This window comes from Leucoraja erinacea, chromosome 14 (genome assembly GCF_028641065.1).
Source record: "Leucoraja erinacea ecotype New England chromosome 14, Leri_hhj_1, whole genome shotgun sequence".
NCBI classification, from domain to species: domain Eukaryota; kingdom Metazoa; phylum Chordata; class Chondrichthyes; order Rajiformes; family Rajidae; genus Leucoraja; species Leucoraja erinaceus.
In genome coordinates this window covers 19703605-19718471 of record NC_073390.1, presented here as the reverse complement: position 1 = coordinate 19718471, position 14867 = coordinate 19703605, and the positions used below count along the sequence as shown (strand labels likewise).

Genomic DNA, 14867 nt, shown 5'->3' with positions numbered 1-14867 from the left:
ATACTGCTAAAGCAACAAAGGAGTTTTTCAAAGCTAAAAAATGGTCAATTTTTGAGTGGCCAAGTCAATCACCCGATCTGAACCCAATTGAGCATGCCTTTTATATGCTGAAGAGAAAACTGAAGGAGACTTGCCCCCAAAACAAGCATAAGCTAAAGATGGCTGCAATACAGGCCTGGCAGAGCATCGCCAGAGAAGACACCCAGCAACTGGCGATGTCCACAAATCACAGATTTCAAGCAGTCATTGCATGCAAAGGATACACAACAAAATACTGAACATGACTAGTTTCATTTACATGACATTGCTGTGTCCCAAACATTATGGTGCCCTGAAATTGGCGAACTATGCATAAACACTGCTGTAATTTCTACATCATGAAACCAAAATGTATAAAAATGGCCTTTAATAAAATCTGACAATGTTCACTTTAACCACATGTGATTTTTTTCTATTACAAATCTCAAATTGTGAAGTACAGAGGCAAATAAATAAATGTGTCTTTGTCCTGAATATTATGGAGGGGACTGTAGATATTCTGTTTGGAGGTCTGTGACCTATGCAGTTCTGCAGACATCTGTGCTGGAACCTCTGCTGCTTGTGACATATATAAATAACTTAAGATGTAATGTAGATGGCTTGGTGAGCATGTTTGCTGACAACACCAAAATTGAAGGATTTGCAGACAGTGTGAAATGCTGCTAGAATATACAATAGCATATAGGCCAGCTGCAGAAAAGGGCAGATAAATGGCTGATGGAGTTTAATCTGAGCAATTGTAAGGTGTTGCGCTTTGGAAGAATGAATGTTAAGATAGAATATACAGTTAATGGCAAGCCCCTTAAAGCCCTGTCCCACTGTACGAGTTCATTCCAGAGTTCTCCCCGAGTTTGCCCTGATTCGAACTCGGAGATTTACCCTAATGTGTAGGGAGTGTATGAGAAAATGCCATAACACAGAATTTTGCAAACGGGTGATTGATTGTTGGTGTGGACTTGCTGGGCGGAAGAACCGGTTTCCATGGCTGTATATCTAAACTAAAAACTAAACTTCCACAGATTCTGCACAATTGGGTGAACATTTCCAGCATTGTGTTTTAATTCTGGGAGATAAATATGCTGGCACACAGTTCCATATGTTTTACCCACCATTTACAGCAATGCCCAATGGCTACTTTCATGTACTGGATTGGCAATTCTGCCACGTTAAATAATCTTGTGAAGAATCACAATATCTAATGGAATCCCAAAAGCACACACTAGATGAATTTCCCCTTCTTAGCACATGATACAAATTGAAGCTTTCAAGATATTGATTACTTGATATGAATATTGAGTTGAGAAGAGAGAATATCAGAGAACACTCAAGAGCTGACCAAATAACACACTAGGTTCATCCCAACTGTAAGCTGGTATATGACTAATGCATTAACCAGATGCCACTGAAAGCAGAGATTCAGCTGGAAATGTTTTACTCCACTTTGTCCGAATTTTCTCTTCACCTCCGCCTCCTCCTCCTTTGCAACTTAAAACACAATTACTTTCTTACTTTTTCAGTTGTGAAGATAGTTGCACTGAAACAACAACAATTTCACTCTCCATCGCAACATTAAAGCTTTTTACTGAACCTTGCAACACGTGACGACAAAACTAAACTAAACGTTTTCCATTCCAGAGAAAACAAAAGAGCAAATTGACGTTTTTAGGACGTTGAAGGATGACATTTTCTACAGTTGGAGTTAATCTAGAACACAATACTTTAAAATCAGACCCAGATCATTAAGGATGATGTTAAGAAATGCCACTTCATGCAAAAGGTTAATAGAAGTAGAATGCTCTCGCACATAAAGCAGATTAACAATTGTGAACTATATCGATTGTTGGGCTCAACAAAAGAATATGGGCCAAGGTGAAAGGTAGAGAAAGATACTGATCAGCTGCAACCTCATCGACTGTTGGAACAGGCACACATGGCTTAATGACCCATTTTCGTTGCTATGTTTAAAGAAGAAAATTCACAAAATGCGGAAAACGGTGGAGTATTATCTCTTTATTGCAGAGGATGGTGGGGCAGAAGGAAGACAACACATTGCCTAGAGGGCTGATTACTGAAATGATGCTTAAAATAGGCAGTGTTAGACATTTCTTTCTTCCTTTATGAATCATTTAGTAAAATGTTCAAACTATTGTTTCCACAAATTGCATGCAGTAATATGCAAAGAAATACAGCAAAAGCCTGACCCCACACTGAGAATGTTTGACAATATTGAAGTTTTATTTCAAAGCAAGAGAGTGCACTGTTCCATATCATGAGTTCACAGGGTGTCAGTAAGTAGATGCAATTACAGATAGCACTGCACAGGTTTGAAGAGTCGTCTAAACACAAAACAAATTACTTAAATATCCAATTTTTGCAGAGTGATAAGAAATGAATATATATGAAACACCAGCATTTACAATGAGGGTCATATTTTTCTAGCAAATGAATTGCAAAGGTCCTACATGCATATATTCTTCAACTAATTGACAATATGATATCACTAAACTTCAGCAGGGATTAGCAGTTTAAAATATAAATTTGATGCATTCTGCATTATGAAATGGCCCGAAGGAAGTTTTTTTGAGATCCTTCAAATAACAGAATAAAAGCCCTTGACAGTAAAGAGAAGAACCAATGGTTCTCATTCTTCTGACCCCAATTATTTTCCAAAATATTTACCAGAATTCACTGCTCCCTGGAGATCCAAACCTGATGCAGTCAAAATGTGTGGGAAAGAACTGAAAATGCTGGTTTAAATCAAAGATAGACAAAATGCTGGAGTAGTTCAGCGGGACAGGCAGCATCCCTGGAGAGAATGAATGGGTGTATTTGTTGCTTTGGTTGCCAGTTTTTCCAGCCAAACTTGTAGCACCTTCTGTAGCACCATCATCAGACTGAAGAAGAGTCTCGACCCGAAACGTCACCCATTCCTTCTCTCCAGAAATGCTACCTGTCCCGCTGAGTTACTCCAGCATTGATGCAGTCAGTGTCTCTGTGTGAAAACAAAACTATTTGCTTTCACTCACTGACATCCTGCAAACATTGTAAACTTATATCCAAATTTCTCCTGTGCTTCGTAAAGAATCTTCTATGGCCTTCTATGGCCATCATTTCTATGGCAGCTTCGACAGGAACAATCTAGAGACAGCCATCAAGGCTGTGCTACCTGCCGATCACCAACCCCTCACACTCACCCCCTACGACGTATACGTGGCACTGAGTAAGACTAATGCACGTAAAGCTGCTGGCCCTGACGGCATCCCCGGGCGCGTGCTCAGGGCCTGTGCTGCGCAGCTGACAGACGTCTGGACTGACATCTTCAACCTGTCACTTGCCCAAGCAGTTGTCCCCACTTGCCTTAAAACCACCTCCATCCAGTGAAATTCTGACTGCCGCCAGTTGCAACTTACCCCCATCAAAAGGCTTACTCAACCAAAATGTTCACTGCATGACTGTTTCCAAATCCATGAAGCAGTAAATGTGGAAAAGACAAATGCACCTGTACCAGTCAAATGTTTCCCAACCATAAAGCATCAATTTGCATCCCCAAGTCCTCGACTGTTGGAACAGGCACACATGGCTTAATGACCCCATTCGTTGCTATGTTTAAAGAAGAAAATTCACAAAATGCGGAAAACGGTGGAGTATTATCTCTTTATTGCAGAGGATGGGTGGGCAGAAGGAAGACAACACATTGCCTAGAGGGCTGATTACTGAAATGATGCTTAAAATAGGCAGTGTTAGACATTTCTTTTTCTTCCTTTATGAATCATTTAGTAAAATGTTCAAACTATTGTGTTTCCACAAATTGCATGCAGTAATATGCAAAGAAATACAGCAAAAGCCTGACCCCACACTGAGAATGTTTGACAATATTGAAGTTTTATTTCAAAGCAAGAGAGTGCACTGTTCCATATCATGAGTTCACAGGGTGTCAGTAAGTAGATGCAATTACAGATAGCACTGCACAGGTTTGAAGAGTCGTCTAAACACAAAACAAATTACTTAAATATCCAATTTTTGCAGAGTGATAAGAAATGAATATATATGAAACACCAGCATTTACAATGAGGGTCATATTTTTCTAGCTAATGAATTGCAAAGGTCCTACATGCATATATTCTTCAACTAATTGACAATATGATATCACTAAACATCAGCAGGGGTTAGCAGTTTAAAATATAAATTTGATGCATTCTGCATTACGAAATGGCCCGAAGGAAGTTTTTTTAAGATCCTTCAAATAACAGAATAAAAGCCCTTGACAGTAAAGAGAAGAACCAATGGTTCTCATTCTTCTGACCCCAATTATTTTCCAAAATATTTACCAGAATTCACTGCTCCCTGGAGATCCAAACCTGATGCAGTCAAAATGTGTGGGAAAGAACTGAAAATGCTAGTTTAAATCAAAGATAGACAAAATGCTGGAGTAGTTCAGCGGGACAGGCAGCATCCCTGGAGAGAAGGAATGGGTGTATTTGTTGCTTTGGTTGCCAGTTTTTCCAGCCAAACTTGTAGCACCTTCCGTAGCACCATCATCAGACTGAAGAAGAGTCTCGACCCGAAACGTCACCCATTCCTTCTCTCCAGAAATGCTACCTGTCCCGCTGAGTTACTCCAGTATTGATGCAGTCAGTGTCTCTGTGTGAAAACAAAACTATTTGCTTTCACTCACTGACATCCTGCAAACATTGTAAACTTATATCCAAATTTCTCCTGTGCTTTGTAAAGAATCTTCTATGGCCTTCTATGGCCATCACTTCTATGGCCGCTTCGACAGGGACAATCTAGAGACAGCCATCAAGGCTGTGCTACCTGCCGATCACCAACCCCTCACACTCACCCCCTACGACGTATACGTGGCACTGAGTAGGACTAATGCACGTAAAGCTGCTGGCCCTGACGGCATCCCCGGGCGCGTGCTCAGGGCCTGTGCTGCGCAGCTGACAGACGTCTGGACTGACATCTTCAACCTGTCACTTGCCCAAGCAGTTGTCCCCACTTGCCTTAAAACCACCTCCATCGTGCCAGTGCCAAAACACTCCACTGCGGCAAGCCTCAACGACTTCCGCCCAGTTGCACTTACCCCCATCATCACCAAGTGCTTCGAGAGGCTGGTACTGGCACACCTCAAAAGCTGCCTACCCCCCACACTGGATCCCTATCAGTTTGCCTACCGCAAGAACAGGAGTACGGAGGATGCCATCTCAATGGCACTTCACTCCGCCCTCTCCCACCTCGACAACAGAGACACTTACGTAAGAATGCTGTTCATCGATTACAGCTCAGCATTCAACACCATTATACCATCAAAACTGATCACCAAACTCGGTAACCTGGGTATCGACCCCTCCCTCTGAAACTAGATACTGGACTTTCTAACCAACAATCCCCAGTCTGTGAGGTTAGACAAGCACACCTCTTCAACCCTCACTCTGAACACCGGCGTTCCACAGGGCTGTGTGCTGAGCCCCCTCCTCTACTCCCTCTTCACCTATGACTGCACACCTGTACATGGTACTAACACCATCATCAAGTATGCAGATGATACAACGGTGATTGGCCTCATCAGCAACAACGATGAGTTGGCCTACAGGGAGGAGGTCCAGCACTTAGCAACATGGTGCGCTGACAACAACCTGGCCCTTAACTCCAAGAAGACCAAGGAGATCATTGTAGACTTCAGGAAGTCCAGAGGCGGCACGCACACCCCGATCCACATTAACGGGACGGAGGTGGAACGTGTTTCTAGCTTCAAGTTCCTGGGAGTCAACATCTCCGATGACCTCTCTTGGACCCACAATACCCCTACTCTGATCAAGAAGGCTCATCAGCGTCTCTTCTTCCTGAGGAGACTGAAGAAGGTCCATCTGTCTCCTCAGATCCTGGTGAACTTCTACCGCTGCACCATCAAGAGCATCCTTACCAACTGCATCACAGTATGGTCAAGAGAGAGTCAAGAGTCAAGAGTCAAGAGTCAATTTAATTGTCATTTGGACCCCTAGAGGTCCAAACGAAATGCCGTTTCTGCAGCCATACATTACACACAAATAGACCCCAGACACAACATAATTACATTTTACATAAACATCCATCACATAGCTGTGATGGAAGGCCAAAAAAAACGTATCTCTCCACTGCACTCTCCCCCCCCCGATGTCAGAGTCAAAGTCAAAGCCCCCGGCTGGCGATGGCGATTGTCCCGCGGCCATTAAAGCCACGCCGGGTGGTGCGAGGTCGCACACCGGGTCTTGATGTTGGAGCCCCCGGCGTGCGCTCATAAAGTCCCGCGGCCGTTCCAGCCGCGCGGGGCAATGGTGTTAGGCCCCGCTCCAGGAGCTCTTCGACCCCGCAACTCGGGCGGGAGAAGTCGCCGTTGCAGGAGCCCCGAAAAGCGGTCTCTCTCCAGGGATCCGCGGGCTCCCGGTGCCGCTGTCCGCAGACCCGCAGTAGCAGCAGCCTCCGACTCAGCAGCAGCCTCCGACTCAGCAGCAGCAGCAGCGCTCCTCCACCGCTCCAACCGCTCCGGACTCGGCCAGCCCCGCGACGGCGACGGTGAGTAGCACCAGAGTCCCCGGCTTCTTCCTGTTGGAGGCCGCTCCTCGTTGCGGCCTCAACGACAACGGAAACCCGACGAGAAAAGGGTCGGGTCTCCAGTGCAGGGAGAGATTTAAAAAGTTTCCCCCCCCCCCTCCCACCCCACCCCACCCCCACCCCCCCACACACACCACAACAAAAAAATAACAAAAACTACATTAAAACACAGACAGAAAATAATAAAAACGCGGACAGACTGCAGAGGCCGCTGCTGGCCAGAGCCGCGCCGCCTACCGGTGAGGCAACTGCTCTGTCTCCGACCGGAAGGCATTGCAGAGGGTGGTGAAAATTGCCCAACGCATCACCGGTTCCTCGCTCCCCTCCATTGAGTCTGTCCAAAGCAAGCGTTGTCTGCGGAGGGCGCTCAGCATCGCCAAGGACTGCTCTCACCCCAACCATGGACTGTTTACCCTCCTACCATCCGAGAGGCGCTACAGGTCTCTCTGTTGCCGAACCAGCAGGTCGAGGAACAGCTTCTTCCCAGCGGCTGTCACTCTACTCAACAACGTACCTCGGTGACTGCCAATCACCACCCCCCCCCCCAGACACTTATTATTATTTATTCAAATCATGTGCTATGTCGCTCTTCCAGGGAGATGCTAAATGCATTTCATTGTCTCTGTACTGTACACTGACAATGACAATTAAAATTGAATCTGAATCTGAATCTGAACCTTCAATATCCCGGTGCGTGATCAGACTTCCTCTGACTGAAAATAGATTATGGAGACGATTAAATTAGTTTGTCATTTTGCTAAACAAGCAACTAGGAAAACGGCTCAAACTGTGCACCTTGTGACATTTCAGCAATCAGTTCTCCAAGGAAGATGTCATCTTCATTTACGATCTATCACCACATTCAACAGTTCATTTTCCTCCATTTCAATGATACTGCCACCACCAAACACTTCCATCCCTCCAGCTTTCTGAAAAAACCTCCAGAGACTCCAGTTGATTTGCACATCTCCAACACCAACAATCCACCTCAATATCTTCTGTGAAAATCTTGGAATAGAATAGCAGTTGTAACACCCCCATTCACCGACTCTCTTCCCACTACCCAGAGATACAAATACATTTTGCAGGGGAAGTAAAGCTTTCGTAATGTCTTTTTCAAGTATTAGGGAAAACAAAATGCAGATTGACCAAATACTTCACAAAACACCTGTTAAATCCACAAATGTGACCCCGATGTATTCCTTAACATTTTCATCCCACTCTAGTCTATCTCTGGCCCTCAATACTCTCCCAATAAGGCTTAACATCTGGCCATAATATACCCCAGTTTCCAAGTGTGTGCAGGTTCAGGAACAACTGCATCCATTAGATTCTTAACTGCACAATCCTACCTTAGCAATGGAACACTCCAGACCACCTACTGTAGACTTGTATTTTTGCACTATTTTTTGTAGACTTTTTTTTTCACTGTCTTGGAGTATTTGGAATGGAAGGCTTTATTGTCTCGTGTGACAAGGCACAGTGAAATTACTTGCTTGCATTCTCAACGTTTGCAATAGTCGTTACATAAAAGGCGCTGACTAAGTTACAAAGTATCCCGCGACGGCTCCTCCATTGTTCTCCCCTCCCCCACCGCGGCGGTTCATCAACCGCCAACCAAGGGACGACTGCCAAGGCACCACCGCCACCGTCAAGTGCAACTGCCGAGGCTCCACCGCCACTGCCGAGGCTCCACCGACCAAGGCAGGCTTCACCTTGCCACAGCGTGTTGGAGGCGTATGTAACGTATGTATAATTTATACATAATTTGTGTATTTGTGTGCTGCCCAAGTCTATGTGCCTGTGATGCTGTTATAAGATTGTTATTGTAACTCACCCTATTTGTGCATTTGCAATAAACACAACTTGATTTTTCGATCAAAACCAGAATTCGTTCCATGACTGAACTATGCTTTGAGCATGATGCACCCCAACACCAACGATACAATTCTCATCCACAACTATTTAGTTTCCAACTGCAAGATTTTGGATCCACAAGGGCAAAACACTTGGTGAGATGGATAATGTTTGAAGATATTCTTCAGAGCTAGGAAACCCCCCACCCCCCACAAACACATCTGACTGCAATCATAGAATCATTGAAAATTAATGACAGGAGAACATTTGGCTGTGTGGCCACCCAGCCTGATCTCACCTTCAGGCAGCAGGATCAAGGCTCGGCACACAAATTTTCAAATACATATTCAAAAATTCTCTCCAATAACTAGAACCTAGTCAGTCCCTGGTTGAAAGGCATATATTCATCTATATAAGCTAATGTATACACAGATTAATCCTACTTTCAACTGCTTAAAACCTGTGGTCCCTGGTTTTTGACAACTCTATTAAAGGAAGTACAGTGTCCTCCATAATGTTTGAGACAAAGACCCATCATTTATTTATTTGCCTCTGTACTCCACAATTTGAGATTTGGAGATGGTTTCACGGGTGTTTGTAATTGCTCAGGTGTGTTTAATTACCTCCTTAATGCAGGTATAAGAGAGCTTTCTACACATAGTCTTTCCTCCAGTCTTTCCTTCACCTTTGGAAACTTTTATTGCTGTTTATCAACATGAGGCCCAAAGTCAATAAAAGTCAAAGAAGTAATTATGAGACTGAGAAACAAGAATAAAACTGTTAGAGACTTCAGCCAAACCTTAGGCTTACCAAAATCAACTGTTTGGAACATCATTAAGAAGAAAGAGAGCACTGGTGAGCTTACTACTCGCATAGGAACTGGCAGGCCAAGTCCCTTCTTCATAGCTGATGACAGAAGAATTCTCTGTATAATAAAGAAAAATCCCCAAACACCTGTCTGACAGATCAGAAACATGCTTCATGAGTCATGTGTGGATTTGTCAATGACCACTGTCCGCAGAAGACTTCATTAACAGAACACAGAGGCTTCACAGCAAGATGCAAACCACTGGTTAGCTGCAAAAATAGGATGGCCAGGAAGTACTTAAAAGTTATTTACCAAGAAATACTTAAATGAGCAACCACAGTTCTGGAAAACATATCAGAGTGATGGAACGAGCAAAGTATGGAGGAGAGAAGGTGATGTTCATGAATCACAGACTTCAAGTAATCATTGCATGCAAAGGATATGCAACAAAACATTAAACATGACTACTTTAATTCACATGACATTGCTGTGTCCCAAACATTATGGTGCCTTGAAATGGGTTACTATGTATAAACACTGCGGTAATTTCTACATGGTGAAACAAAAATGTATAAAAATGGCCTTTATTAAAATCTGACAATGTGCACATTAACCACATGTGATTTATTTCTATTACAAATCTCAAATTGTGGAGTACAGGGGCAAATAAATAAATGATGGGTCTTTGTCCCAAACATCATGGAGGGCATTGTAGGTGCTTTGAGATCAAGGATGATTTGTTTCTACTACAATTCGAGTGCAAAATGATTGGGCAGGAATTTTTTGATGTGGGGTGGCTACTGCACACCAGTTATCACTCAGTCTTGACTGAGCACGATCTTAATACAATGACAAGAGTATTTAAGGTGATTGTTGATCAAGCACTACCCCATAGACGTGACTCGTGTGCACACACTCTGAGCTATATATATTATCAGATACATCTTTTGAGCCCTTAACCAGAATGTCTCCCTCAGCTGCCAAACTAGCTCCCTCATCACACTTTGCCTCGATTCCACCAGCTCTCCAACTAACTGCATCACTGACCCATTCAGTCTGTTCAGCTGCTTGATATTTCCAATTGAGGCTATTCCCCCAGTTGTTGCCACTTGTCCTCTTTAGATCCATTTAGTCTATGGGCCCCCTCCCATATTTTATAGACCTCAATTAAGTTATCACTTATACTCTTCCAAAGCCAACCTATTCATATTTTTTCCTGAAACATTTTACTATTCCTTGGAACTTCTCTGGAAATCTCTATTTCATCATCTCAAATACTACCACATCTTTGTAAAGGAAGGAACTGCAGATGCTGGTTTAAATCGAAGATAGACACAAAATGTTGGAGTAGCTCAGCAAGACAGGCAGCATCTCTGGAGAGACCCTTCTTCCTTTCACATATCACAGCTCTCCCGTGATATTACGACCAGCACTGCACATACACTGGCAATATACTGTTTTAGATTCAAACAGCAGCCTCAAACGATAAACAGAAAATGCCTTCTCAACGTATTAATCCGTCCTGCTAAATTTAAGAATCTGATTGATATACACTGCAGAAAATGTGTGAGAGGTAAGCAGCACAAATCTTTCTCCAGATTTGTGTAAAAAAGTCTTGCTTATTTCCAACCGGGATCCCAGGGACTGGTCGGTACTAGTATTTCTTTTTGTGAGCCACTTTATTAAAGATTGCCTTGCATCCCCAATACTGCTCATTTTTTTACATACATTTCCAGCAGGATCTACAGCAATTCATAATTGCAAACTTCTAAGTCGCTACTGTGCTCTGCCGCATAAAACTGCAAAATATTGCTGAGCCAGAATTCAATTCACTCCCAGTCAAGCAGTAGCAGGCCAATTCGTTGCGTAAACATTTTACTAACCAGTAATAATCCATTTAGTTGGGGAAGCGTTTCCATCTACAAAATATTTTCTGTCATCCTGATAATCTTATGGGATATTTGCTCAGCCATATTTCTGCTGGTTTTACTAAACTGAACAAATTTTTTATCACAGTATCGGTCAAATTATTCATTAAACCAGCAACGACATATGAAGTTCATGAAACGGCAAGTGTTGAATTGGAAAGCATTCAAGTCAATTTAAACACTGGAAATATCACCAGAAACTTTTCAAAACTCCCAATGGTAACTTACCTTGATATCAAAATTGCAGTCAAATCTTCTAATCACAACAATGTAATTGACGGAGGAATTTTCCATTATGGGTGGAGAAATAATTGGCTCACAAGCATTCTTTGGTTTTGAATACACAAGAAATCCCTTCGAGTAAACAAAGAACAAAAATAGGATAGTTAAATATTCAATCAAAATTCTCATCTTAAATTTGATAAACTGACAATCAGATACAAATATTTAGTCAAAATGAACTCAAAATTACTTTTTTTTCTAATGAGAAGTTTTTGCTCGTTTTCCTCTTCCTCGTTTAAGTCTATTGCTATTATTGAGCATGCGCATTTATAGGTAACTTTAGTTATTCATAACTACTTTTGGCATTTTCAAGTAACACAAATCCAACCTGATCAGATAATGCCTCAGTCAATGCAATCAGCAAAGTGTGCCAGCGGATAATGGGGTAGGACGTTTAGGATCAATTCGAGGAGAAATGGCTTCATTTAGAAAATTTGCTGAACACGTGAAATTCTCTACCACACTAAGCAATGGAAGTAGAAGTGACAAATGCTTTCAAGGCAAGAGAGATACATTTCTACATAAATAACAGACAAAAGGAGAAAGCAATAATGTAATCAAAATGAACTGCAGGCACTGGTTTATACCAAAGATAGACCAAATCCTGGTGTAACTCAGCAGGTCAGGCAGCATATCTGGAGAAAATGGATAGGTGCGTTTCGGGTCAGGACCATTCTTCAGACTGATCATACAGAGAAACCAAATATAAGATAGACCAACAATGATTGATTATACAAATAACAGATTCAGAAGGCCAATTGTTTGCTTCTATTTTTTACTCTGCTCTGTATACTTTCACTTTAAAAAAATGCAGGCAAATACATTTATTCTATAAAACTAGCATAGAGCTTCCCAACATTGAATGCTTCTTAGATGTTCTAAGATGCGCTAAGGGCACGCAACAATGCCTTTAAATCCAGTGACATTTCTGCATACAGTGCTGACAGGTCAAACCTGAACAAAGGTATAAAAAAGGCCAAAGACATTCACAGGCAAAGGGTGGAAGACCCCTTCAATATGTTGGACACCAGAAGCATGTGGCAGGGTGGCAGGGACATCGCTGACTACAAGAACAGCCCCGCCTGCCCCCACAGTGCTATCACGCTGGCCAACGAGCTAACACCTCTTTGCCCGCTTCGAAACTGGCAACACCACCAGGAGTGGAATAACCCCGGCCAGGTCTTAACACTGAGCACTCAGGAGGTACAGTGCGCTCTGCGTAGGATCAATCCATGCAAGGCTGCAGGCCCGGATGGAGTCCAAGGAAGGGTACTAAAGGACTGTGCTGTACAGCTGGCTGAGGTATTCACGAGGATCTTTAACCTATCTCTATCTCTGGCAACGGTCCCCAAGTGCCTGAAGACAGCTACCATAGTGCCGGTGCCGAAAAAGTCAAAAGTCACCAACCTGAACGACTACCGTTCGGTTGCTTTAACTCCAATACCCATGAAGTGCTTTGAAAGGCTGGTCCTATCTCACATCCCTGCCTCACTGGACTCACTTCAATTTGCATACAGGGCAAATCGATCCACAGAGGATGTCATCTCTCTGGCTCTTCACACGGTCCTGACTCACCTGGAAAGACAGGGCACGCACGTACGTGAGGATGCTCTTCATAGATTATAGCTCTGCCTTCAACACGGTTATCCCCACCAAGCTCACCACCAAACTTCACCAGCTAGGCCTCAGCTTGCCGATATGCGACTGGATCCTGAATTTCCTGACGGAGCGACTGCAGGCAGTGAGACTGGGCCCGCACCTGTCCTCCACTATCACTCTGAGCACCGGCACACCACAAGGCTGTGTACTGAGCTCATTGCTCTACGCCCTCTTCACACACGATTGCGTTCCTGCATTCGACACCAACACCATCGCCAAGTTCGCAGACGACACAACGGTGATCGGGCTGATCACCAACGGTGATGAAACAAACAACACAGGGGACGTGCAGAACCTGGCCGACTGGTGCTCACGTAACAACTTGTCCCTAAACACCTCCAAGACTAAGGAGCTGATTATTGACTTCAGGAGGACACAAAATGGGGAACACACCCTAATCTCTATCAACTTTTTTTAATCTCTCACCTCAGCGGAGATGCGATTTTTTTTCCCCGTATCGTATCTCCATCTGCATTGCGGCTTAACATTGTGGAGTTGGCGGCCTCTGCTGGAGACCAACTTTGGGAGCTCTAACCGCGAGAGCCTGCAGGACTTAACATTGTGGAGCTGGCATGTTTTTCGGATGTAGAAGAACTGGAGCACAGGGAGAACATGCAGACTCCACACATCCAGTACCAAAGGTTAGGGGCAACCCTGGTTTCTGCAGCGGCAGAGTATCAACACTACCTTTGCTGCCTGCAACGTTGTATTTTGCTGCCTGCAACGATCATTAAGCAGGGCGAATTCAAATCCTACAACATATGCCTTACCAACTTGCCCAAATACATACTTTAACAAGGTATATACCTTGCGTAGTATCCAAATAAGACAAAATAATCTGGAGTTTAAGAGGGAACTGCAGATGCTGGAGAATCGAAGGTTACACAAAAAAGCTGGAGAAACTCAGCGGGTGCAGCAGCATCTATGGAGCGAAGGAAATAGGCAACGTTTCGGGCGTTTCGGCCCGAAACGTTGCCTATTTCCTTCGCTCCATAGATGCTGCTGCACCCGCTGAGTTTCTCCAAAATAATCTGGAATTGTGTTATAACAAAATCTTCCAAAAAAAAGCCCTTGAACAAGATGGTACCTAATATTGTGGCCAGTCTTCAATATTTCATTTCATCTTCATCACTCTACACTTGTTTTAATCAGTGACTAAAATGTTCAATGGTTCTTCAAGGCATTGAACTCACAATGGGCTTTAATTCTCACTGATATTTGCAGTGTAAAGAGAAATAATTGTATAAATTAAATTGATTTTAATTACTTATATTAAGGACATTATTAAGAATAGCTCCTTCTAAAAGTTAATTTTACAAAATTAATCACCACTTTGCATGTGTAGCTGATTCTGCTAAAATGGCTCCAGCTTAAAGAAAACAAACCTATTGCCTCTGTAAAGCAACACTCCCACAATTCACCTCAACTAGCCTTAGGATTGACAGGAGTCAGGGACATGTAATTATGTCAGCAGCTACCATAAAGTCCCCTCTCATTCCCATTCGGGATATGAAGTAAATTTGACCCTAATGATATTTCTATGTTAAACATAGAAGTACATTCATTTTACATTATGCTCAAGAAATGATCATCAGCATGACATAATTATTGAAGTAACAGAGAACGTTGTGATTGATTTAAAAGTAGTGAAACAGAGGATAGGTGTAGCTGTGATTTGTGGTTTATATTAACAGGACAAA

General features: G+C 43.1%; 1 protein-coding gene across 3 annotated transcripts in view; it reads right to left on the bottom strand.

Annotated features, from left to right (window-relative positions):
• Window positions 1-14867, bottom strand: part of rnf13 (ring finger protein 13) — a 209329-nt gene that overhangs the window by 136619 nt on the left and 57843 nt on the right. For all 3 annotated transcript variants that reach the window (XM_055645717.1, XM_055645718.1, XM_055645719.1), the window contains exon 4: window positions 11455-11580. In XM_055645717.1, coding sequence (XP_055501692.1) covers window positions 11455-11580 — 126 coding nt within the window. The remainder of the gene's footprint in view (window positions 1-11454; window positions 11581-14867) is intronic.